Below are 26,846 nucleotides of genomic sequence, written 5' to 3'. Positions count from 1 at the left end.
TGGTGGAGAGAAGGCAACGTCAAGAGGAAGGTAGGTGGCCCTGGAACCTGACAGAGGCCCCTGGGTGACAGTCAGTGAGGACACAGGGCCCTCAACACTACAGCTGCAAGAACTGATCCTGCCTGCAACGTGAATGAGCCTAGAAGGCGCTTCTCTGCAGACCTTCCTGTAAGAGCCCAGCCAGCCAACACCCTGACCTCAGCCAAGCTGACCCAGACTTCGGACCCACAGACTGTGACACAACTCACTTATGTGGCCACTAAGTCTGTGGCATTTGGTACGGGGGCAATAGAAAACCAATACAAATCATATAGTAAAATGCACAGCAACACAAAGAACCTCAAAAATATGATGAACAAAAGAAGCCAGACTCAAAAGAGGATACACTGTGTGATCCCATGTGGATGACGTTCTAGAACCGGCAAATCTCAGAAATCAGAACAGCGGTTGCCTAAGGAGGGAGGGCCACTTTTGCGGGGAATGGAAATGTTCTAGATTGCGATGGACTGGTGGCCACACAGGTATATATACTTGCGAAAGCTCATTGAATAGTGCACTTAAAATCTGTGCCTTTTATTACATGCAAATAGCTCATTTAAAAAAAAATTGAGGAAAAGAAACCATAAAAGCAGTAACAGAAAATGTAGGTACACATTTTAGACCATCTTCAGCTGCTCTAGGAGGAAATTTGGGAATACTGAACCAAGTGACACATCCACACGGCCTTTGGGCTGGCGATTCCATTTCCGGAAATCAATCTCACAGACTGATTGCACGCACTGGAAATGGAACGTGTACAAGATTATTCACTTGTCAAACTGTTTGTAATTAGAAAAGACTGGGGCCAGCATTAATGCCCATCGACAGGAGGCTGGTTTAATAATCACAGTGCAGCTCCCCACCACGAAGTCTTCCAAAAGCGTTTAGAAAGAAAGAACGAGGGGCGCCTGGGTGGCTCAGTTGGTTAAGCTCCGACTTCAGCTCAGGTCACGATCTCGCAGTCGGTGAGTTCGGGCCCCATGTCGTGCTCTGTGCTGACGGCTCAGAGCCTGGAACCTGCTTTGGATTCTGTGACTCCCTCTCCGTCTGCCCCTCTCCTGCTCATGCTCTGTCTGTCTGTCTCTCTGTCTCTCTCTCTCTCTCTCTCTCTTAAAAAAAAATTTTTTTAAACTATGAGGCTGATCTAAGTAAGAGGAAGCCATGTCAAGATGCGCCATGACGTGAATAAAGCAAACTGGAGAACAATTTGTAGAGCAACTTGGAAAGCTTAGGGCCATATTTGTGTACGTGTGTACGCTCGATCTACTGGGAGAAGTTCTGGAAGGCCTTAAGAAGCGAACAAGAGTGGCTATCTTTGGGGAGTAGGTCTGGGAATGGGAAGAACACTCCCAAACTATGATAGAATAAACTTCTGTTGACTTCAGTCACCCACTTTGTGGTAATTTGTTATCGCGGCCCTAGCAAACGAGTATGACACCCTCACTGAATATGCTCACAGAATCATATAAATAAAAAGGACTTGGGGCGCCTGGGTGGCTCAGTCGGTTAAGCATCCGACTTCAGCTCAGGTCATGATCTCACAGTCTGTGAGCTCGAGCCCCGCGTCGGGCTCTGTGCTGACAGCTCCGAGCCTGGAGCCTGCTTCAGATTCTGTGCCTCCCTCTCTCTGACCCTCCCCCATTCATGCTCTGTATTTCTCTGTCTCAAAAATAAATAAACATTTAAAAAATAAATAAATAAATAAATAAATAAATAAATAAATAAAATAAAAAGGACTTAATAAAGTGACACTATTAGGCTAGTTTCCAGAGCAAGGAAACCAAGGCTCAAAGATTTGGGGGCCTGACCACAGTCACAATGTAGTGAGCACCAGAGTTCAAACCTGGGCTTATCTCCTGGACCCCCGCACTCCGTCCACACCACCTGTTGCGGGGGCAAAAGAGCCAGGGCCAGAACCCAGGTCTTGCCCCTGGTCTGTGAAGGTTTCGGTTAACGGTACCGGCCGTGACAACCTCCATAGGTTATTTGAGTGTGATCCCTGCAACATTTACAGAACCTTTGCTTTGTTTACCCAGCAAAGAGAAAATATTTGGTAGAAAACACAGCCCTAATATTCGCCTGTTTCCACAGGGGATCCCTGAAATTACCAGTCAGTTAAATAGCTATAGCTGAGAAAATCGGAGATTTGAGGCCTTGGATGAGGGGAGAGAGGGGGTCAGCACTGCAACATCTGAAAATGGCCCCCAACTTTCTCCTTCTCTGCTGTGATTGTTCCTTTGAAAAGAAGGGTCCACACTTGCTTACAGGCCTGAATAAATCCTTGTCTAACGTGAAGCTGTAAAGAGGCACGAAAAGGGCCAGCTGCTCTCCTTTCCCCCCTTTCTAGCGAATGAAAATAACGATTCAAATTGCTTAGGCAAAAGAAGGAAAGTTCTAGAAGGAGGCCAATGAACCGACGTGAACGCACTCTGGGATGGCTGCTTGGCTCACCACAGAGGCCTTCTGACAGGAGGTGTCAGGTGCACAGAAGCAAACCCCAGCCCTCACACCTGTTCTATGTGCCAGACCTGCAGGCCAGCGTTCCCCGACAGAACCTTTCCCTGGGACTTTGAACCTGAACTTTGGGAAGAGCTCCTCTGGTAGTGGCAGCTGAGGTAGGAGGCTCCAAAGGGGTACAGCCTTACCCCCACCCCGAGAAGAAGCCACTCTGGACTGAGAGTGGACAGAGAGCGGAAGAGGCAGAAAGAGGGGCTCCGTCCACATTCCCCTGCCTCTTCCCTAGTTACTGAAGTCATGGGCCACCTTCTAGAACTTTCCTTCTTTAACCTAAGCAATTTGAATCGTTGTTATTTTCGTTTGCTAGAAAGGGGGAAAGGAGAGCAGCTTGCCCATTTCATGCCTTTTTACAGCTTCACGTTAGACAAGGGTCTAAATCAGGGGTGTCCTGCCTCCACCCCACTCCAGACATCTCTAGTCACAGTACCCCTCCCTGCAGGGCTCCACGAGGCCTCAGAATCTTTCCCTCCACACTGACCCTAGGAGGTACACCCTGCCCCAGACGAATACTATGTGCCATTCCCAGTTGCACACCAAAGATTTGGGCCAAAAATCAACTTGGGCATCTAAGCATGAACACACACAGTGCCGTGACTAGGAAACAACAGGCCGAAGACGAGTCAGCTGTTCCCCACCTCAGCATACAGCTTCCAGAAGAGCTGTCCCCAAGTCTGGCTCACACACACCCTCCAGAGAATTCTTCCTCGTCGGCCTGGGTTACTACAGTATCCGCCTTGTCACCCTCCCCTTACCCCAGCCTCACCCGACTCCAGCTTGGCCTCCTCACCGCCACCAGGGAGATGGTCCCCAAATCCATCACATCGCCTTCTGTGTGGGGTTAAAAAGCCTCCAGGATCGGGGCACCAGGGTGACTCAGTTGGTTAAGTGTCCGACTTCGGCTCAGGTCATGATCTTGCAGTTCGTGGGTTCGAGCCCCGTGTCGGGCTCTGTGCTGACAGCTAAGAGCCTGGAGCCTGCTTTGGATTCTGTCTCTCTCTGCCCCTCTCCCGCTCCCACTCTGTCTGTCTCTCTCGAAAATAAATAAACATTTAAAAATTAAGTAAATAAATAAACATTAAAAGGAATTTTTAAGTGTACCATCATACATGAAAATAAATTCAAAATGAATGAAAGACCTAAATATGAGACAGGAAACCATCGAAATCCCGGAGGAGAAAACAGGCAACAACCTCTTTGACATCATCCATAGCAACTACTAGATATGTCTCTGGAGGCAAGGGAACCAAAAGCAAAAATGAACTCTTGGGACCTCATCAACCTAAAAAGCTTCTGCACAGCAAAGGAAACAATCGACAAAACCAAAAGGCAACCTACAGAATGGGAGAAGATATTTGCAAATGGCATATTGGATACAATCTTGTAAAGATACAAAATCTATAAAGAACTTTTCAAACTCAACACCCGAAACATAAATAGTCCAGTTCAAAAATGGGCAGAAGACATGCATAAATATTTTTCCAAAGAAGACATACAGATGATTAACAGACACATTAAAAAGATGCTCAACATCACTCATCATCAGGGAAATAGAAATCAAAACTATAATGAGATATCACCTCACACCCGTCAGAATGACTCAAATTAACAACACAGGAAACAACTGATGTTGGGGAAAATGCAGAGAAAGGGGAACCCTCTTACACTGTTGATAGGAATGAATGCAAGCTGGTGCAGCCACTCTAGAAAACGGTATGGAGGCTCCTCGAAAAGTTAAAAATAGAACCACCCTATAACCCAGCAATTGTACTACCACTTACCCAAAAGATACAAAAATGCTGATTCAAAGGGTTACATACACCCTGCTGTTTATAGCAGCATTGTTGACAATAGCCAAACTATGGAAAGAGCCCAAATGTCCATCAACTGGTGCATGGATAAAGAAGATGTGATCACGGTAATTGGGGCGCCAGGGTGGCTCAGTCATCTAAGCATTCGACTCTTGGTTTTGGCTCAGCTCTTGATTTCATGGCTCATGGATTCGAGCCCCACCTGGAGCTTCATGCCAACGATGAACAGCCTGCTTGGGATTCACTCTCTCTCCCTCCCTCTCTCTGCCCCTCCCACCTCTTCTTCTCAAAATGAATAAATAAACTTAAAAAGAAAAAGAAGACGTGATAATACATATACAACGGAATATTACTCAGCCATAAAAAAGGATGAAGTCTTGCCACTTGCAAAGATGGGGATGGAACTGGAGTGTATTACGAGAAGCAAGATAAGTCAGTCCGGGAAAGACAAATATCATACGATTTCGCTCACATGTGGAATGTAAGAAACAAAACCAATGAACATGGTGGGGGGTGAGAGAAAGGCAAACCATAAAACAGACTCTTAACTATAGAAAACAAACTGAGGGTTGCTGAAGGAGAGATGGGTGGGGGGATGGGCTAAATGGGGGATGGGCATTTTAAGGAGGGCACTCGTTGGCATGAGCACTAAATGTGGCAGGTAAGTGATAAATCATTACATTCTACACCTGAAACTAATATTATACTGCATGTGAACTAACTGGAATTTAAATAAAAACTTGAAAAAGGAAAAAAAAAGGCCACCATGGAGCCAAGGGTATCTGGGTGGCTCAGTCAGTAGAGCATGTGACTCTTTGATCTCTGGGTCATGAGTTTGAACCCCACATGGGGCACAAAGTTTACTTAAAATTTTTTTAATTAAAAAAAAAATGTTGGGGCGCCTGGGTGGCTCAGTCGGTTGAGTGTCCGACATCAGCTCAGGTCATGATCTCGCAGCTCTTGAGTTCGAGCCCCGCGTCGGGCTCTGTGCTGCCAGCTCGGAGCCTGGGGCCTGCTTCGGATTCTGCGTCTCCTCCTCTCTCTCTGCCCCCAACCCACTCGCATTCTGTCTCTGTCTCTCTCAAAAATAAATAAACATTTAAAAAAAATGTTTTTAATGTCTACGTGTACCCTCCACCGTCCCATAATTTCACAAAATAAGGAACATTTTAACTCCAAAAAAAAAAAGAAGGAAGAATGTAAACTCAGACTAAAGAATGCCGTTCTTGAAAAAGGATGGGCCAAGGTCTTTGCATCGTAGGCTTCGATAGTGTGCAGATGGTGTGAGCTTTGGGAGACAGACATTCCAAATTCCCAAAACCACACCAGGTCTCTGAAAGCTACTCAAGAAATATCGCTGCATGCAAAGGTGGCTCAGTCGCAACTCCTACTTCTGAACTGGAGTCCTGGACTCTCGACGTCCCTCCCACTCAGGGGCTAGCGGTGGGCACAGTCTCTCCTCAGTGTGTGCACAGATCGGCACCCTTCCATTTTGCTGTTTGAATGAGAGCAGCCTGAGGTAACATCGGCTAAAATTTACTGAGCACTTACTACGTGCCGGGCCCCGTGCTGAGACCTTCTCCGGCATTTTCTCACGGAACATCCCTAACGGTGCTAGTGAAGGAGGTGTAAGTATTATCCTGGTTGTACAGATCAGGAAACATTTTTGATCAAGGTGAAGGGATTTCTCCAAGCAAGGTACAAACCCAAGTCTGCTACCAAAAATCTGGGTCCACAGCTCCTCGGGGAGATGGATATAGGAAGGGTGAGGGTGACCGGGGAAAACATAAAGGACGGCCTTCAAAATTGAAATCAAATCCAGACAGAGTGCCTGCCTGGCTCAGTGCCTGGCTCACATGCAACTCCTCTGATCTCGGAGTTGCGAGCTGGAGCCCCACATTGGGTATAGAGAGTCCTTAAAAATAGAGCAGCTGGATGGCTCAGTCGGTTGAGCATCCAACTCTTGATTTCAGCTCAGGTCTCACGGTTCATGGGATCGAGCCCCACACCGGGCTCTGCGCTGACAGCACGGAGCCTGCTTGGGATTCTCTCTCTCTCCCTCTCTCTCTCTCTCTCTGCCCCTCCTCTGCTCATGAGGATGCGCTCGCTCTCTCTCTCTCTCTCAAAATAAATAAACTTTGAAAAAGTAAATTGAATACAGTAAACTCTTGAAAGAATGAAATAAAATCCCCGTAAAAGCGAACCTGAAGGAAACTGAAAAGTGAGCAGTCCGTACTCTGCTTCGGGACAGATGAGGGAGGTGGCATCGGCCACCACAGGTTGCTGACAAATCCTGACCTGGCTTCTGTGCCAGGTCAACTGCCATATTCCCCTCACGGGGAGCACCTGCTTGTGAAGTCAGGAGCAGCTCCGGAGGAAGCGACAAAGCCCTCCTCCGACAGCCCTTGAAAAAAGGTGCTTTCGGATTCAGAGAGGGCTCAGTTTGAATACTCACAGCCCAGTCACCTCCTCCCCAGCTCCACCCCCAAGCCTCTCCGCAACCGCAACCGTTCAAATGCTGATTAATGGCCTCCATTGCACCTCCCATCCTCAAACCACAGCAGTCTGCTTCCCCCTCAATCTGGAAGAAAAGACAAACCCTGCAGAGAGGCTAAAACACCGTCTACTGCAGCGTGGGGAGGGTCTGGAGGTGCCCAGGAGCTGCTCATAAACCAGTCTCCCCCAGACAGGGGCCCCTGAAGGACAACCCCATGAAAGGGAGGTGCCTTAGCAGCACCGGGAGGAGCTGAGTTCTAGCTCCCGCTCTAACACCAGCTGACAGATTCCTAAAACACAGGGCCTTGAACTTGGCCTTGAAAAAAGTATGAACTTTGGCCAGGCTGAACAATGTATTCATCCACAATCTCAGCCTTCTTAATAAAACACAGAACCATGTACACACATGCACACACACACGCACACACACACACACACACACACACTTTCCATGGCCCTTAAAACCGTTTAGAATAAACTCTCAATAGCTTAGATTCCCATTCTCAGCCTCTCACACACACCACCTTCCACTTAGCTTTCCAGCATTCTCCAACACTTTGCCTGCCTTGCTGTAGCCACACGACCCCAGATTTTTCTGGCTCCCTCCTTCTCCCGTGCCTCTGCAAGGCTGGGGCACGTGTCAGAGGAGAATATGAGGATACGAGTGTGTCCTCCTCATAGGAAAGAAAGGCCCAAAACGTGGGATCGAGTCACACGTTACCCGGTACCACACCAGCCGAGGCCTCAGTTTCCATCCTGGAAAACAGGGACAGCATCACCCTATCTGACGGGACTCCCTGTGTCCTCAGTCAGTCAGCACAAATGAGTCGAATGCCTACTGCGTGCCAGGCACTTTGCTGGATGCCTGGGATATGGGGCTGAGCGTAACCGGCCAAAACCTTGCTGCCCAGAAGCTTACGTTCTGCTGCAGGGACATCTGTCAAATGGGTATTGCTCACGATACTTCTGTGAGAATCACATAACGGAATATCTGAAACACACCAAACATAGAGCCGGGCTCCAGGTCAACCGTTACTATCCTTGCTAGTATTCTCTTGACGGTTAGAGTCTAAGCCCTTTCGTTCAGTATTATTCTTACTAAGAAGCTGCTTCTTTCGCTTGGACTGTCCCTCTCTCCCTCCTGGCCCCCCTCAATCTGCCTGCTGGAAGTTCTCTTGTCTGTCTAGGCCTGGTTCAAAAGTGGCCTCCCTTACTTCCTCCTGGGAAGGATTCAGGAGCTGGGAACTGTCTCGGGGCGCTTGTCTACGTCTCCACTGAGGTCTTCTCACGGGTCTGCCCGCCATCAGCTTTGTTCCACCAGCACGAGAAGCACCTGTGTCTCAGATGTTTCTATCCTCCATAGGCCAATGCAGGGCCTTCAGTTATATGAGAAGAACTGACTTGCAAAGAGGTAAGAAGAGGTAAAACCCCGAGGGGAGAAGAAGGGGCTCGTCAGAGAGAAAGTCTAAAGGCCAATCAGGACCCTTAGACCCTGGCCAACAAGTTTAGACTTGAGTGAGCCCTCAAAGTCACCATATTTTGAGCCTCCAGGGAGAGGGGACCCCAATGGGCTGAGGGATGAGCTGGCCCAAAGGTGACCAAAGGAGAGCACCCTGGAGGCCAGAGCTGGATATGACTCAAGGCCGTGACCCGAGTACTCTGGTCACAGGGAATCAAATTGCCCGGTGTGGCACTGTAATTCTCCATATTTTCTGCATTGTCGGGCAGTGGCATGGTTTCCCCCCAGATAGCATCAGCGTTTTCCAGGCTTGGCACTCATGTTCCCTTTCCCAGCGCTGCCCCACAGATCGGAGGACCCAGCGCTTAAAAAAATTCTCAGTCTACGTGTGGTTGGAACTTCAAACACAGAGCCAAATTCACACCTGTCCCGGCTCTAACAGACACACCGGGAGTGAGTCCCACCAGCTAGCCAGGCGCACAAGAGCTCGGGCAAACATGCCATGGTGAGGGCAGGTGGGCACTGATACTGACCGGACAAAAGATGGAATCAATTCGGCTAAATTGGTGTCACAGGTAAGGCTCGTTCACCTGTCCAAAAATTCAACAAGAAACAAGGAAACAAGGCAGTGCTCACTCATGAATGTTGAGACCAAGAAAAATGTCTGGTCAGGCAGAAGAGACGAGCATTGCTCTTGGTTTGGGTGCTGTGACATTTGCGGGTTCTGACGTGTCTGTTCACCTCGTTCAACAGATTTTGCGTTTCAGCCTGAATGTTCTCCCCACCACTGCCACCGTCCCCACCATCAGTCTCTGCTGCAACCTGAAGTGTCATCTCTGCTGAGGAGACTGTCCATTTCCCCCAAATTCCTCTTCCTTGTAAAGATTTCTTCCACCAAGGATTTGTTGGCCTTGAGAACTTCAGGCTGCACTCCAAGGAAACTTGTTACAAAAGCCATGAGCCATACTCCTGAGACCAATATTGCACTGTATGCTAATTAAAATGTGAATTTAAAAAATTTGTAAATAAATCAAATAAATTAAGAAGTAAAAGAAATTTTAAAACTTAGAAAGCCATGAGCCCACCGTCAGTTGTGTCACTGACTGGAAAACCAGAGGCAAGCCAGTGACTTATGGGCTCGACTTCCCAAGGTGGGGAAAGGTAACAGAGAGCTTGTTCCTCAAGGTCAAATGAAACAATGCCACGCTCTTGACAATGGTCGGAGGCCCAGGCCCCAACCTCCACGTCAGTTCTTGAAAACATCCACAGAATCACCTTACCTTCCTCAAACTCGGGACCTAGGGGCTCCACTTTGGCTACTAAAAGAATCTGCAGAACTATACGATCTCTCTTATATCTGGGATCTTAAAAAAAAAAATGTTCAGAGATACAGAGAACAGATTGGTGGTTGCCAGAGGTGGGGAAGGAGGATGGGAGAAATGGGTGAAAGGGGTATAAATTTATTAAATAGAAAATTAAAAAGGGGCGCCTGGGTGGCTCAGTCGGTTAAGCGTCTGGCTTCGGCTCAGGTCATGAGCTCCCAGTTCGTGGGTTCGAGCCCCGCATCGGGCTCTGTGCTGACAGCTCAGAGCCTGGAGCCTGCTTTCGATTCTGTGTCTCCCTCTGTCTCTGCCCCTCCCCTGCTCACTCTCTCTCTCTCAAAAAATAAAAAAAATTTAAAGATTTTAAAAAAGGAAAATTAAAAAGAAAACATAACTGATTTAACTTTGCATCTCTCACTCTGGAGAAAAGATTTTCATTTATTTTTGTTTTCCATCATTCAATTCACTCTGAATGTAACACCCATATGTACAGAATGCTGTTACCCGTTCTATGAATAGAAAACGATTCAAAGATATCTAAGACACAGCCTCCACCTTCAACACAATTTCAAATCTCAATTGATAATTAATGAGGTTATATGGTTGGCATATGACAAATCCCAAAAATAAATAAATAAACAAATAAATAAATAAGCTAGCTCTTAAAATAGTGACCAGGATATGGTAGATGTTCACCAAATGTTTTGAGTAAATACTAAATGCATAAAATGATTTTTACAGCATTTATCTTTGGTATCTAGAGAGGATAAAAGGTGGTACTATAATCCAGAAAATTTCTTTGTGACATTTTCCCAGTGGCAGCTAAGGCTTTAAGAGGAAAGATGGGGTCACACTTTAAGTGAATCTAAAGTAAAAAAAAATAAATAAGCTAAAATAAATTCAGCAGCTATGGACTCCAAAACCAGGCCAGGGTCAGGGGGAAGGGCAGTGATCTTGAGAGATGGGAAACAACTGAGGGAGAACCTTACAGTTGTCACAATTTATTGCCAAAAAGCATTTCCTGAGTCTAGCAAATGCAGGGGAAACCCAAGCAAAAAGAAGAAGAAGAAAAAGGAAAAAAAAAGAATCTTCATCCCAAGAAGCAAAGATAAAACGGTAAGACGGTATGTGCCTGCGTTTGGTAGGGACCCAGGAAACAAATAATCAGCAAAGAGGAGTTTGAGAAGTCCACAAGGGCAAAGTCTCTATTCGGCCCTTGAGAGTCATGGGCTGAGAAATCAAGACAGTGGGTGTTCAACCCCAGGGTTACCCTTCATTAGCTGTAATGACTAACAGGTGATGGGCCTCAGTCTTTCCATCTATACAATGTTCATGGCCCTGCCCCTAACACTGCAGCTGTGGAATTCTGGGCAGAGATGTTAAGGATCCTCTTTTGAATTTATGAATCCAGAATTTGAGGCAGCTTTGCAGCACCCTCCTTCTGTGTTCCTTCACCACCCCAAAAAAGGCCTAATGCCAAGGAGACATTACGCCCCTATCTCTCCAAAACTTAACCAAGGCTCCACTGGCCTCCATGGCAGGTGGCGAGCTCCTTGTGGACAGACAGAACCAGAGTAACTAGAAGCATCCCTTGGTCTGCCTTTGTAGATGCTACTGATGGGAACCACAGCCATGTCCTGTGGTACTCTCAGGACCCAGGTATGAATTTCCTTACTCCGGTCTGAACTTCAGCCTCCTTCATGTCTCCTACACCAACTCCTCCCTCCCAAAGTTGGCTTCTCCGCGAAATGCTGATGTTCTCCTCAGCCCTAAAGAGAGCTTGCAGTTGCCACCTAAAACTGGTTAGTCCATCACAAAATCAAGTTCATGGATTATGACTAGCGTTTTTAAACAACAGAAAATAGAATAAAATAGAAAATATCATTGTATCCCACCCTGTAGAAAGAATAATATACTGTAAAGTCCTTGTTGCAATTTTATACTTGTATATATGGGGGCAGGGGTGGGTCTGGACTGTGGATCTGGTTTTTAAAAAAGATGGGGAGAGTCGCCTGGGTGGCTCAGTCCTTTAGGCTTCTGACTTCCGCTCAGGTCATGATCTCTGGGTTTGTGGGTTCCAGACCAAGGAGGGGCTCTGTGCTGACAGCTCAGAGTCTGGAGCCTGCTTCGGATTCTGTGTCTCCTTCTCTCTCTGCCCCTCCCCCATTCACAATCTCTCTCTCTCTCTCTCTCTCTCTCTCTCTCTCTCTCTCTCTCTCTCTCTCACACACACACACACACACACACATTAAAAAATAAAATAAAATAAACATTTTTTAAAATGGGGAAAGCCACATCCTGAGGCAGTGGGATCCTACTCCAGAGGGTGAATGCCACACATACCTCTCCTACCTCCACGCCCTGCAGAGGATACAGGAGCCAGCAAAGGTTACTTAGAACTCAGTCACCCAGCCTGCAAGTCTACAAAACAGACTAGACTGGAAAACAGTTGAAACAAACTTCTGACTCTCCTACTACGATAGCCCTTTCACTGAGACACAAAACAGGATACTCCACAAAAGACCAAGTCATCCGGGTAAAAGCTTTGCCTCAAAAAGGCTCCTGGCACTCGGGAGGCTCAACACCGGGGAGCGGAGGAGAGCCCGGGCGTTGGGAACGCAAGGCCCTTTGCTCCCCGCTCGTTCTCCCTGCTAAGGATCCACCGACAGACATCGGACCGAAAGCAGCTGGGCTGGGGGCTAGAGACCTCAGAGCACCCCCCCCTCCCCCTCTTTTCAAAAATTTCCCCCTTTATTTTCCAAATTGCACACCTCCCTAGAGATCGTCCCGGGGAAGTACGAAGGCTCTCGGGCTCCCGGAAACGCCTCCGGCCGGGCGAGGAACCGGCCCGCGCGGCGCACCCACGGGAGGCGCTATTCCAGCCGCGCCGCGGGGCTCCGAGGGGGCGCGCGGCGCGGGGGGCGGAGAGCGCCTCCCGGCCTCCGGGCTGGGAACCCACGCCTGCCAACGCTCGCCAGCGGAACCCCCCGCTTCTCGGCCGCGGGGCCCTGCTGCTACCCCCGCCCCAGGCGCGTTTAGCCGAGGATGGAGGACCGGACGGCCCCTTGCGGGCCAGCCCGGCTCCCGACCGGGCGGGCTGGAGACGAGGCCTCCCGGGGCGGGAATCGCGAGCCTCCTCCCGCCGGGGGTAGGGCGGGGGGCGGCCAGCGCCGTCCAAGTTCCCGTAAATCCCGCCCCACGTCCGGACCTGCCAGCCCCGACTGCGTGCCCCGGGGGCGCGTCCGCCGGTCCGCGCCGCGCCACCGGCCGGCGGCCCCGGGGTCCCCCCGCGGGAGGTGGGAGGTGGGCCCGGGAGCCGCAGCTTCGGCGCCCGGGTGGGAACGGGGCAGGCCGCGCGCCGCCGCGGTCCCGTCGCCGCGCGAGCCCTCGCCCCCCACCCCACCCCACCCCACCCCCGGGGCCGGAGCCGCCCCCGCTTGCGCGCCCCCCGCGCGACAGGCCCGGGTCGCCCTCCCCCCGCCCCACGACCGCTCGGGGGTCGCCAGCCCCAGCGCGCCGCCGCTTCCCGCCGGGCAGAGGCGCTGGGCCCGCAAGGCCAGAAGCGCTCCCCGCGTTTCCCGCGCCGCTACGCACCTAGCTGCCCGCGGGTCCCACATGGCCGGGGCCGCCGCCGCCGCCGCCGCCGCCTGGGGGGCTGCTTCCCGGGAGGGGGGTGGGGGCAGGGCGCGGCGCCGAAGCCCGAGAGCCGCGGCCCCGGGCGCGGGCGGCGGGAGCGGCGGCCGCGCGGGGGGCCCCTGCCGGCGGCGGCGCGGCTCCCGGGCCGCGCGGAGGGGGCGGGGGCGCGGGGACCCCGGCGTCCGGGCTGTGTGCAGCCGCAGACCTATTCCAAGTTTCCACGTAGTTGCGAGAGCCCCAGGACTGTCACGTGCACGTCGCCGCTGGGTGGGAGGGCGTGTTTGTCACCGTGTTCAGAGGAGGCGTTTCGGTGTCTCCCATCAGGCGTGCGAGTGCTCCAATGGGGTGGCTCCCGGCCGCCTTTGAAAAGCGAGGGCTTCGAGCCGGCCGCCACGAGGGACCGAGCGCGCACACGCGCCCCTGCGACACGTTTGGGTCCTCGGGGACTCCTGCGTTCTTAGGCTGGGCCCGCCTGGATGGTGGGGTAAACTGAGCACACGGTCAGCTGACGGCCCCAGCTCGCCGCCTCTCTTGCCTCCCACCCCCTCCAACAAAGAAACTAGGGACACCAGGCTCAGGCAACCAACACCGCGCCCACTGGCTCCCACTTCGTGGTCGCCTTGGGCAGTCACTCGTTGGCTGTCTAGCGCTGTGTGCTCGGGCCTGCATTCTGGGGACGCTGGGCATTCAGGGACCAGGGACAGGGACCCTGTCCCTGGGAAGAGGCAGGGACACCCCCGACGTCTCCACGCTCACAGCCGCGTTCGTTGTACTTGCCCAGGAGTCCGCCTCTCCCTACAGGCGGAATGGCCGGGAAGCTCCTGGAAGGGCAGTGATGACTCAAAGAGTTAGAGACAGTTAAGGTGACTGCCATCTATCCTTCGGTTGTCATGGGCGCAACGGGCTGCACAGCCTCTCAACCACCACTCGGGTTTGTCCCCCAGCTTGTCTGGTACGGGGATCACTTTGCCACACACCTGGGGTTTGGCCCAAGCCGAGAGCGAAGCTCGCAGCTCCTCTCTTGGGTCAACAAGGCTTTGCCTGCACTGCCACCTGGTGATTCTCTGATCAATCCGGGCCCACCACACTGGGCAGCCCCGTGGCAGGGAGGAGAACACCACAGAGTTTTCCGAGAGGGGCAGTACAGCTTCCAATGAGGCAGGGAGGATTTGGTGACGCACGGACATAGCTAATGCACACAACCCGTGTCCTTGTCTGCGCTGTTTACTCTGAGTCAAAAACTAGCCTATCACACCTGTTGGGATGACCACTGGGTGTTGTATGGAAACCAAATTGACAATAAGTTACATTAAAAAGAAAACTAGCCTATCAGTGGTAGCTAGTGGTCTCTTTGCTTCTAGAGTCTCAGCCCCTCCCATTTCTTCTGTCCATTCATCTTCCGCAAATGTCACATTGCATTACTTCCAGTTCAGAATCCTTCAGGGGCGCCCCATTGCCTAGAGACCAGATGAGGTAGCTGGGCATTTGAGACTCTTCACGATTTTGCCCTATCCTCCCAGTCTTACTTCCTCCTACACAGACTACTCCAGTGGTTCCCAAACTTGGCTGCACATAGGAATCACCTGAGGGTCTTTAACAAATCCTGATGTCTGACTCCTGCTCCCAGAGTAGTCTGATTTAATTGTTATGGGGTATGGCATGGGCATCTGGATTTTTTAAAGCTCCTCAGGTGATGATAGCATAAAGCAAAGTTTGGGAAGCACTTCTAGTCTCCAAATACTTGGAGCTACTTCTCATTTCCCAGACATTATCGGTCCTTTCACTTTTAGGAAACTTTACCTATCCTTCCTCCAGTTTTTCCTCAATGCCTCCCAGTCCTATATTTAGGAATCTAGATCTCTTGGACACACCTCTTCTCGCACGGCTCTTCTTTTTAGCCAACTTCAAGGAGTCTCTGCTTCCAGAAGACTCCCAGGTTCTTACATGAAGGAGAACACGTCAAGAAGTTGGTGATGGTGCAGAAGGTTGAAAAGGATCCTCTAAACTTTGACCACCCTTTGACCAGTTTCCATAAGCATCTTAGAACCTTTTTGTCATACTTCTTCCTCTGTATCTTTTGTGGTGGTTTTCTTTTTCTTTTTTTTTTTCTATCAAGCAGCCTTGGTCTTTTTTTTTTCAACGTTTATTCATTTTTGGGACAGAGAGAGACAGAGCATGAACGGGGGAGGGGCAGAGAGAGAGGGAGACACAGAATCTCGGAAACAGGCTCCAGGCTCTGAGCCATCGGCCCAGAGCCCGACGCGGGGCTCGAACTCGCAGACCGCGAGATCGTGACCTGGCTGAAGTCGGACGCTTAACCGACTGCGCCACCCAGGCGCCCCTTGTGGTGGTTTTCAAAACAATCACATCAGCTCAAAACGGTCCTCCAGTCACCTTTCTTTTTAAAGTTGTTTCTTCTCTTTCTGATTTTAAATATTTTTATCAAAATTATACATTCTCACAATTAAAAGAACAGTCTCCCCCCACCTGACTTGTTCTCCAGAGGCAACCAATTTTATCCCTGCTAGCTAATCATTCTGTTGGCTCCATTTCCACCTCTAAATAATACTCCTACTTCTTGTTGGGTGGTTCCCCCCCCCCCCCCAGTTTTATGTATCATCAAGTGCTTCTTTTTTAGATTGTGCTTGTCTAAAAAAAAAATTCTCCCTTGATGTAGTTTGGCTGGGTATAAAATTCTAGGTTGAAAAGGATTTTCCTTCAGGATTTTAAAGCTATTACTCCAGTGACTACTAGCTTCCAGTACCACTGTTGAAAATCTGAAAACATCCAAATACCCATCTTATGTGACCTCTTTTTGTTTTAAATTTCTGGCAACCTGAAAAATCTTTTCCCCCTCAAAGTTTTGAAATTACGCAATGGTGTAATTTGCTATGGGCCCATTCATCTTTTCTACTGTGTATTGAATGGGTTCTTTGAGTCCTGACATTCAAGCTGTTTAGTTCTGAGAAACGATCTTGAATAATTTTGTTGATTATTACTTCTCCTCCATTTTCCCTATTCTCTTTTTTTTTGGAATTCCTATTATTCAAAAATTGAACTTCCAGGATTGGTTCCTGTGATGTGTTTCCCTGAGGCTCAAATCACTTCTCTTTTTTGTCTTTTTTGCTGGCAGATTACTTCAATTTTATCTTCTAATTCTTCTTAATGAGTTTTTTATTTCTGATATCATTCTTTGATTGTTCCAAGAGCTCTTTATTATTCTTTGTTGGAGTGCCCCATTCCCTTTTTCATGATTATATACTTTTCTCATCTCCTTACAGATATTAATAGTGGTTTTGTTTTCTCTACACAGGCTCCATTCTCTGGGTTCCTTTTTCTACTAATGTTTCTTGTTTTAGTCTCATTGTTATGGATTTTCCTCAGATGATCATCTGCTCAGGATTAAAACTATGGGAACAAAATGTCCCTCAATAGAGAACTGATTGAATAACCCATGGTATATCTACACCATACAGAACCATGCAGCTGTACTAAGAAATAAAGAGAATTGCTATGTAACACTATGGGCTGGGGCCAGGAAATACTGTCAAGTCAAAAAAGCTAGATGAAAACAGTATTGATAGTATGTGACCTTTGCAGTAAGAAGGGAAGCTGAATATTTTCATGCATTTGCTTACATTTTCTGAAAGAAACAATGGAAGGAAAACCAAAAACTAAGACAAATGGTTACTTATAAGGAGGAACAAAGCAGGAGGGAAAGTTAGGGTAGCTGAAGTTCTTTAAATAAACCTTGTTTTAAGACTCTGAATTATAGGGGTGCCTGAGTGGCTCAGTTAGTTAAACGTCCAGGTCTTGATTTCAGCTCAGCTCATGATCTCGCAGTTTATGGGAATCGAGTCCCACATTGGGGTCCATGCTGATAGCGCAGAGCCTGGTTGGAAGTCTCTTTCTTCCTCTATCTCTCTACCTCTTGCTCTCTTTCAAAATAAATAAATAAACATTTTTTAATTAAAAAAAAAAAAGACTGAACTATAGAGAACAATCTGATGGTTACCAGTTGGTGTGTGGGAGGGTGGGGGGTGGGGATTAGGGTTATGGGGATTAAGGAGTACATTAAGTTGTGATGAGCACTGGGATTGTATGGAAATGTTGAATCACTATATTTTACACCTGAAACTAATATACCGTATGTTAACTAACTGGAATTAAAAATAAACTTTAAATTTTACACACACACACACACACACACACACACTTTGATTCATAGTTTTGTCATTGGAACCATGTGAATATTTAACATAATTGAAAACTTAAGTCTAAAGTAGTTCCTGGGGCACCTGGGTGGCTCAGTCAGTTGAGCATCAGGCTCTTGATTTCAGCTCAGGTCATGATCTCATGGTTTATGGGATCCAAGCCCTGATTCAGGCTCTATGCCGATAGCATGGAGCCTGCTTGGGATTCTCTCTCTCTCTCTCTCTCTCTGTCCCTCTCCTACTCACACACACACACACACTCTCTCTCTCTCAAAATAAATAGATAAATTTTTTTAAGTAGCTCCCAAAATTGAAGACATACTGAAACAAATAAATATCACATGGGTAGCATAACCACACAAAAAATATTTCAAGTTTCAATATTGATATGTTTTCAAAATATTTATCTAAAATATTACTCAGTAATATTTTTATTACTCAGAATGTATATACATTAGAATCAGCAAATACTTAATTATAATAATGTTATCCAGAGCTGAGATTTTTCAGTGTAAGAGCAAAGAAATATAAATATAAAGTCAGAGAAGTTAAGGAAAAATTCTGTAATCTGAGAACTGAACTGGAAATATCAGTGTGGACTTGTGGTTTATTACCTAGCTCTGTTCATTCTGTCCATCCTTGATGTGATGCAGTATTGCTAGAATCAATCATAGTGTGCACCCCAGCACCCACAAGGTGATCTCTAAATGCTATTCCTCTCTACAAGGAACCATGACTTGTTAAAAAAAAAAAAAATCACTAATTCCATGTTGGGGGCAGAGATGCTCAAGTTGAACCAGGGAGACTGTGTTGTTCCAGAAAGCAAAGAAGCTGCCAATGGGGAATGTGGTTATGTCAGAGAATCCTGAAACCAACTTATAGGGGTTTCCACTTGTATGTTCAAACATGGGAAATTTAAGCATTTTTTAAAATCATTTTTTAAGGGGCACGCTTGGGTGGCTCAGTCAGTCAAATGTCCAATTCTTGATTTCGGCTCAGGTCATGATCTCAGGGTTGAGAGATTGAGCCCCACACTGAAGCACGTCGGGCTCTGCACTGATAATGTGGAGCCTGCTTTGGATTCTCTCTCCCTCTCTCTCTGCCCCTCTCCCACTCACACTCTCTCTCTCTCTCAAAATAAATTGACATTTAAAAAGTTAAAAATTAGGTCATTTTTTAATTCTATCATTCTTTCTGAATTTATTAGCTAGAGGTCTTCATTCAAAAAGAACTCTCCAGGGATGCCTGGGTGGCTCAGTCAGTTAATGCTCCAACTCTTGATTTCAGCTCAGGTCATGATCTCACAGTTTGTGAGATGGAGCCCTGCTGACAGCACAGAACCTGCTTGGGATTCTCTCTCTCTCTCTGCTCCTCCCCTGCTCATGAATGTGTGTGTGTGTGCACTCTCTCTCTCTCTCTCTCTCTCTCTCTCAGAGTAAATGAATTAACTTTTTAAAAGACAAGAGAGGGGCTCCTGGGCAGCTCAGTCCGTTAAACATCCGACTTCGGCTCAGGTCATGATCTCACGGTTCTTGGGTTCAAGCCCCGCGTCGGGCTCTGTGCTGACAGCTTGGAGCCTGGAGCCTACTTCGGATTCTGTGTCTCCCTCTCTCTCTGCCCCTCCCCCACTACAGTCTGTCTTTCTCTCTCTCTGTCTCAAAAATAAATGAACATAATTTTTTTTTAAGTTAAGAGATAACAAGTATTGATAAGGATGTGGACAAAAGGGAACGCTTGTGCACTGTTAGTGGGGATATAAACTGGTGCAGCCACTATGGAAAACGACACGGAGTCTCCTCAAAAACTTACCAATAGAACCAAATAGAACCCAGCAATTCCATTTTGGGGTATATATTCAAGAAAAATGAAATCAGTATCTTGAGATATCTGTACACCCATGTTCATTGCAGCATTATTCACACTAGCCAAGATTTGGAAACAACTTGTGTGTTTAATGATGGATGAACAGATGAAGAAAATGTGATATGTACATATAGATATAGACAACTGGCTATCGTTCAGCCCTGAGAAAGAAGGAAATCCTACCATTTGCAACAACATGGGTGAACCTAGATGACATTATGCTAAGTGAAATAAGCCACCCAGAAAAAAACAAATAATATATGATCTCACACATGTGGAAAGAAAGAAAGAAAGAAAGAGGAAAGGAAATAAGGAAGGAAGGAAGGAAGGAAGGGAGAAAGAAAGAAAGAAAGAAAGAGGGGATGAAAGAAAGAAAGGAAGGAAAGGAAAGAAGGAAGGAAGGAAGGAAGGAAGGAAGGAAGGAAGGAAGGAAGAGAGGGAGAAAGAAATAAAGAAATAAAGAAAGAAAGAAAGAAAGAGAAAGAGGGGGGGAGAAAGAAAGAGAAAGAGAGGGAAGAAAGAAAGAAAGGGAAGGAAGAGAGAGAGAGGAAGAAAGAAAGAAAGAAAGAAAGAAAGAAAGAAAGAAAGGTGAAAGAAAGAAAGGTGAAAGAAAGAAAGGTGAAAGAAAGAAAGAAAGAAAGAAAGAAAGAAAGAAAGAAAGGGGGTGAAAGAAAGAAAAGGAAAGAAGGAAGGAAATAAGGAAGGAAGGAAGGGAGAGAGAGAGGGAGAAAGAAAGAAACAAAGAAACAAAGAAACAAAGAAAGAAAAGGAAGGAAGAGAGAGAGGGGAAGAAGGAAAGAAAGAAACAAAGAAAAGGAAAGAAGGAAGGAAGGAAGGAAAGAAGGAAGGAAGGAAGGGAGAGAGAGAGGGAGAAAGAAAGAAAGAAAGAAAGAAAGAAAGAAAGAAAGAAAGAAAGAAAGGGGGGTGAAAGAAAGAAAAGGAAGGGAGGAAAGGAGAGAGAGAGAGGAAGAAGGAAAGGAAGGAAGAAAGAAAGAAGGAAGGAAGGAGGGAAGAGAGAGAGGGAGAAAGAAAGAAAGAAAGAGGGGGGGTGAAAGAAAGAAAGAAAAGAAAAGAAGGAAGGAAGGGAGAGAGAGAGAGAGGGAGAAAGAAAGAAAGAAAGAAAGAAAGAAAGAAAGAAAGAAAGAAGAAAGAAAGAGAGAAAGAAAGAAAGAAAGAAAGAAAGAAAGAAAGAAGAAAGAAGAAAGAAAGGAGAAAAAGAAAGGGAGAAAGAAAGAAATGGAAAGGAAGGGAGGAAAGTAAAAGAAAAAGAAAAGCCAAACTCACAGAAACAGAAAATGGAAAGGTAATTACCAGGCTGGCGACTGGGGAGACGCTGGTCAAAGAGCACAAGCTTCAGTTATAAGATAATAAGTTCTGGAGACACGACGTACAACACGGTGGCCAGAGTTAATAATCCTGGAGTGTCCACTTGAAATCTGCTAAGAAAATAGATCTTAAACGTCCTCACAACCAAAAAGAGGTCACTATGTAAGGTGACGGATATGTTAGTTGTGATAATCATTTCAAAAAGTGCATGTATATCAAGTCGTCTAGCTGTACACTTAAATACATGTGATTTTATTTGTCAATTATACCACAATAAAGCTGGAGAAAAGAAAAGGGCATTAACTTGAACGAGTAGAAGAACAACTGGCAAGACTGTCCATGGGCCTCCTTCCGATATGCTTCGTCCTTTACCATAATGCTTTGAGGGTTGGAGACGCCGTACATAACCTTTCTGTTTCTCACCTGTGGCTGCTTGTTGAAGGATTAACAAGCTCTTCTCCTTTGATAAATATTTGTCCTTCTGACTTGATTAGCTCTCTGGGCACATACGGTTAGGTCCATACCTCCCTTTGGACCTAACCCTATGTGCCCAGAGAGGTAATCAAGTCAGAAGGGCAAATATTTAGATAAATGATCAGGAACGTAGAGTATATAAATAAATATCCGCCGATTTTTTTAAAAGGGAAGAGCTCACCTAATGCCAAAAAGAGGAGGAAGTAAAATTCGTTTTCATTCAACATTTAGGTAGTACCATTTTTTAAAGCATGACAATGTCAGAGTCCCCTGAGACTCCTGAGAATCCTCTGAGAAGGGTATTACTTATCTTCATTTTACAGAAAGGAAAACCCGAGAAAAAGAAAGGCTGAGCAGTTTGTTGTACAGCTAGTTTTTCAAGGGCTGAAACTGGAAAACACACATGAGCTTGGAGTGGCCTTGGCTGTGCTCCTGGGTCCCTGAGCTTGGCCCACCCTGGACTCTGGTGCTGCAGCACCAGGAAACCAGGTTTCCCCACGTTGATCAAGCACCGCTGCTCATATCCGAACCCATCGACGCTCCACCCAACCCCCTGCCCACAGCAGGAGCTGCCCCTCTCAGCCTCTAAGCCAGCGCTGAGGAAGGCAGACATACAATCGCTATTCTTCATCTTCACGCTGCTGACTACTAACTCTATGCCTGGATGGGCTGACACTGGAGCCTCCCATACTCTTAGAACTGTGATTCTCCACCAGGGGTGAGTTTCCTCCCAGGAGACATTTGGCAATGTCTGAAGACATTTCGGATGATCATAACTCAGTGGAAGTGGGGAAAGGGTGCTTGCTGTTAGCACCAGCTCGGCAGAGGCCGGTCACGCTGCTGAACATCCTACAACGCACAGGTCAGTCCCCCACAGTAAATAAATACGCAGCCCAAAATGTCAACGGTGCCAAGTTCGGGAAACCTTACCTTTGAGGAAGCAGTGGACAACTGCCTTGTCTTGGACAACTTCGCTAACAAACCACCTGGGGCTGCTTCCTCCGTTGATAACCTGCCAGGGTTTGTATTATAAGACCCAAACCCCGGACCAGGGTGGGTAGGCATCTACCCAAGGACAGCCAAGGCAGACTGGCCACTTCTCACTGAGGCAGACTGATAAGAAAGCTGTTCTGAAAGGGACTACAGTGATTTTTCTGGACCAGACCATCTCTTAGTGGTCTGAGGGGTCTCTTAGAGGTCAGGGTCCGGGTAACTGGCAGAAGAAGCCAAAGATGAAAAATATTGAGAGGGAACAACCCCATGGATGGGTCATGAAGACCAGAGTGGGCCAAAGGCGTGAGGCAGATAAAAAGATACACGGAACGAAAGCAGCTGATTGACAATGCAGCATGAGTACTGGGGGCACACGTCCAGACTTGGGCCCCGTGCTGTTAGATGATAAGAAAATTCTTATGAGCAAGAGTCAGTGAGAAACACCGGAGCCCACACCTTCCTTGTAGACCAAGATCTGAACCATAATTCCCAGCCCAAATGGCTCCAAGCCTTCTTTCAGGGTCTGCCCAGGCGTGGTTCTTGACTCTGTCCTTCCAAGAGTGCACCAAGCTCACAGCGCACACCCAAAGGGCAGCCAATGAGTGGCTGTTTGCCAGGAGCATGGAGAGCTGCTGACAGAGCTCAACTTGTGGGCTGGGGTGTCCACAAGCTGTGATGTGTACTTCATCCTGCGGGGCAGAGGTGAAAATAGGAGGAGAAAGAGAGCAGGCTTCAGGCTGTGGATCTCTATTTGTGCCATTGCCCTGGCCCCCGCAATAAGTTGGCGTGAACCTATCACTCTCACGCTCCTAGGCCAGGAATAATGTCCAAGGAATGGGCATGATCCTTCATCGCTCTCTGCGCTCCTTGTGTAGGTCTTGGCCGCAGGAATGGACTGTCCCCTCATTTCTCCTCCTTTGCTCTGACGCATTGCTCTGCAGAAGGCGGGACCTCTGGGTAACCCTCTACACAAGCAATAAGACGACCAAGATCCAGTTGTCCAGCTAAGGCTGGCTTGTGGTTTGCCCCGACCTCAATGAACTCCGGACACTTTGAGGAACTAATGATGTTTTCACGGGTTGTGATTCTGCAGCCTGATATGACCTCTCTACCCACCCTCTTCCATCTGGCAAACCCGCAAGTCCCTATATGACTCATCTCTGTCGTCACCTCCCATGTGAACGCCTGGACTGACCCATCCACCGAGCCCAGGCCTCTCCATTTTCAACACTGCCTGCTCACTGCATGTCTCAGTGTTAGCCCACACCACATTGCTTTGGAACTGTTCACTTGTCATCTACCACCACACTGTCAACGCCTCCAAATCTATGGTTTCATCTTCTTTATCCTGTGTTCCCAGCTCCCTGGCACTCAGCCGACAATGCTTGAGGAGTGAATGAACAAACAGTACACATTGGGAATGAGAGCAGTGTCAGGAAGTTTCTGGATATACAGCTGACCTTTTGAACAACACCACTTGAATGGTGTGGGTCCACTTATGTGCACATCATGCACTATAGCACTGTAAATATATTTTTCTCTTCCTTATGATGTTCTTAACATTTTCTTAAAAATTTTGTTTAATGTTTATTTCTTTTTGAGAGAGAGAGAGAGAGAGAGAGCAAGCACCAGTGGGGGAGGGGCAGAGACAGAGAGGGAGACACAGAATCCAAAACAGGTTCCAGGCTCTGAGCTGTCAGCACAGAGCCTGAGGTGGGGCTCGAACTTGGGAGCTTGGAAAGGGTGAGATCATGACCTGAGCCGACGTCGGACGCTTAACCCACTGAGCCACCCAGGCACCCCATTATTTTCTTTTCTCTAGCTTACTTTATTGCTTTTAAATTTTTTTTTTCAACGTTTATTTATTTTTGGGACAGAGAGAGAGACAGAGCATGAACGGGGGAGGGGCAGAGAGAGAGGGAGACACAGAATCGGAAACAGGGTCCAGGCTCTGAGCCATCAGCCCAGAGCCTGACGCGGGGCTGGAACTCACGGACCGCGAGATCGTGACCTGGCTGAAGTCGGACGCTTAACCGACTGCGCCACCCAGGCGCCCCTCTAGCTTACTTTATTGTAAGAATAGAGCGTATAATACCTCTAACATACAGTGTGTGTTAACCGACTGTTGATGTTATCCGTGAGGCCTCTGGTCAACAGTAGGCTATTAGTAGTTAAGTTTCGGGGAGTCAAAAGTTATTCGTGGATTTTCGACTGGGTAAGGAGTCGGTGCCCCTAATTCCAAATTGGTATCTGTGACAATCCGTTCATTATCAGAGCCTGGGAGTGGGCCAAAATAATGTTGAGCAGCACGGGCAAGGACTGGGAAACCGACTTGCACTGCGGGAGAAGGAGGAGCAAAACCAGAACAAGCCTGGAATGAAACTAACGGCTCAAAGGACGGAAAGCCCTCGGCGACTCTGGTGGTGAGGATGCGGGCAGTAAGGCGACAAATGAAACAGAGTGGCTGTGATGGGGTGGTCTCACAAGGGAACTGTAGGGTGCAGGGGCAAACGAGGTGGTGGGGGATAGGAACTAGAAAGTGCTTCCAGCACCTTCTGACGGCCACCTGGAGCGGCGCCACCCTTGGAAAGGGTTTTGTTTCCTCCCATGATAGGATCGGTGCTGCTTCCTTTCCCCAGATTCCTTCCCCGGACAAGCAAGCCCTCCTTTCATTTCGGTGTGCCGCCCCCGTGAGGCAGGAGTGTGTAATTACACCACCAGGCGGCCGGCTCGGGCTTCACCTCCAGGCAGGCGGAAACCGTGCTGAAGCCCCGCCCTTTTACAGATCCAATTTCAATAACGTGTAAATAAACATCACACAGATTGCTCTTTACTCAACTGAGGTCAAACAAAAGGAAGACCACGCGCTACTCATTTCACAGTCAATCATGCGCCTCCTTGATGCTAATTCCTTGTCTTGTGTCGGCCTCCCAAGCAGTCTGTCCCAAACCATTTGGAGATAGAGGTCTGTCCATGAAGAAAAAACATCTCTGCTCAGTGCATTTATGTGAAGATGATACAACATGTTTGTTTAAACCTCCAGAAACAAGTGACACAAGCTATCCCAAAAAAAGACAAATAGTATACGATCCTACTTCTGGAGGCACCTAGAACACTCAAATTCCCTAAGGACAGAAGGTACAATATTGGCTACCAGGCCCTGAGGGGAAGGGAGAGGCGTAGTTGCTATTTAATGGGTATAGAATTTCTGTTTGCAATGATGAAAAAACTCTGGAATGAAATAGTGGTGATCGTGAATGTACTTTATGCCGCTGAATTGTACATTTTAAAATGGCTAAAATGGAAAATTCTATATTATGCATAATTCACCACAATAAGGAAATGACAGAAAGCTCATCTAACCCTATTAACATCAGACAAAACAGACTTTAGATTAAAAAAGCATTAGAGGGGCGCCTGGGTGGCTCAGTCCATTAAGCGGCCTCTTGATAATTTTAGCTCGGATTAGTGAACTCACGGCTGGTGAGTTCAAACCCCACATTAGGCTCTGTGCTAACAGCATGGAGCCTGCTTGGGATTCTTTCTCTCTCCTTCTCTCTGCCCCCCTCTCTCTTTCTCTCTCTCTCAAAATAAGTAAATAAGCATTTTTTTTAAAGCATTAGAGAGGGACATTTCACTGTGATAAAAGGTTCAAGGGGCACCTGGGTGGCTCAGTCGGTTAAGTGTCTGACTTTATCTCAGGTCATGATCTCACCGTCTGTGAGTTCGAGCCCCGCATCTGGCTCTGTCCTGACAGCTTAGAGCCCAGAGCCTGCTCCAGATTCTATGTCTCCCTCTCTCTCTGCCCTTCCCCCACTCACGCTCTGTCTTTCTCCCTCTCTCAAAAATAAATAAACATCAAAAAAAATTTTTTTTAAGTTTCAAGTCATTAGGAAGAATTAGCAATATTAAGTAATTAATTTAAAATGTGTATGTGCTGAATAATGTCCTTCACATGTGTAAAGCAAGAGGTGTCAGAGAAAGAGAAATTCACAGTGCTGGTGGGAAATTTTAACGTTGTATCACTAGCTGGTAGAACAAACAGTCAAAAATTCTCCTCAAATCAGCACCAAAAGGCATGTATAAGGATGTTTACAGCAGCTTATTCACAATAGCCCCGCACTAGAAGCAACCTAACTATCCATCATAGGTGGAATCGTGTTGGATTCATCCACTAGACATCGGTGTAAGTGGATGAACCATTGCTACATGCAACAACATGGATGAGTCTCAAAACATAATGTTGAGTACATGAGGTCAGATACAAAAAACACTGTAGAATTCTGTTTGTGTGAGACTCAAAAATAAGCAAAACTAGACTATGTGTTTAGGGATGCGTGTTTGCATAATAACATTATTTTTTAAAGGCAAGCATTAGTTCCATAAAAGTCAGAATTGTGGATACCTCCAAGAGGGAAGGGCAGCTCTATCGTTGGAAAGGGGCATATGAGTTGGGGGTAGAGGTATGGTGTGGACTTTTAGGGTTTGGCCAAAATGTCATTTTATGGCCTGGCTGGTGGTTGATAACAATCCATGAAGATAAATATTTGTGTTTATGCACCTTTCTATATTTGTGTTATATTTCACAATTTTTAAAGCGTTCAATGAATTAGTGAAGCACACCTTCAAGGCCTGCGGGAAAATAATTTTGAACCTGGAAATCAGTACCTAGCCATACTAGCTATCAAAATGGAGACCT

General features: G+C 47.4%; 1 protein-coding gene across 1 annotated transcript in view; it reads right to left on the bottom strand.

Moving 5' to 3' along the window:
- TRANK1 (tetratricopeptide repeat and ankyrin repeat containing 1) overlaps positions 1 to 13,504 on the bottom strand; it is a 100,529-nt gene extending 87,025 nt beyond the window's left edge. Inside the window, exon 1 of the mRNA XM_045436633.1 lies at positions 13,236 to 13,504. Coding sequence (XP_045292589.1) covers positions 13,236 to 13,258 — 23 coding nt within the window. The 5' untranslated portion in view covers positions 13,259 to 13,504. The remainder of the gene's footprint in view (positions 1 to 13,235) is intronic.
- Between the last annotated feature and the right edge of the window lie 13,342 nt (positions 13,505 to 26,846).

This window comes from Leopardus geoffroyi, chromosome C2 (assembly GCF_018350155.1).
Source record: "Leopardus geoffroyi isolate Oge1 chromosome C2, O.geoffroyi_Oge1_pat1.0, whole genome shotgun sequence".
Lineage (NCBI taxonomy): Eukaryota > Metazoa > Chordata > Mammalia > Carnivora > Felidae > Leopardus > Leopardus geoffroyi.
This window is presented reverse-complemented; position numbering and strand designations above follow the sequence as displayed.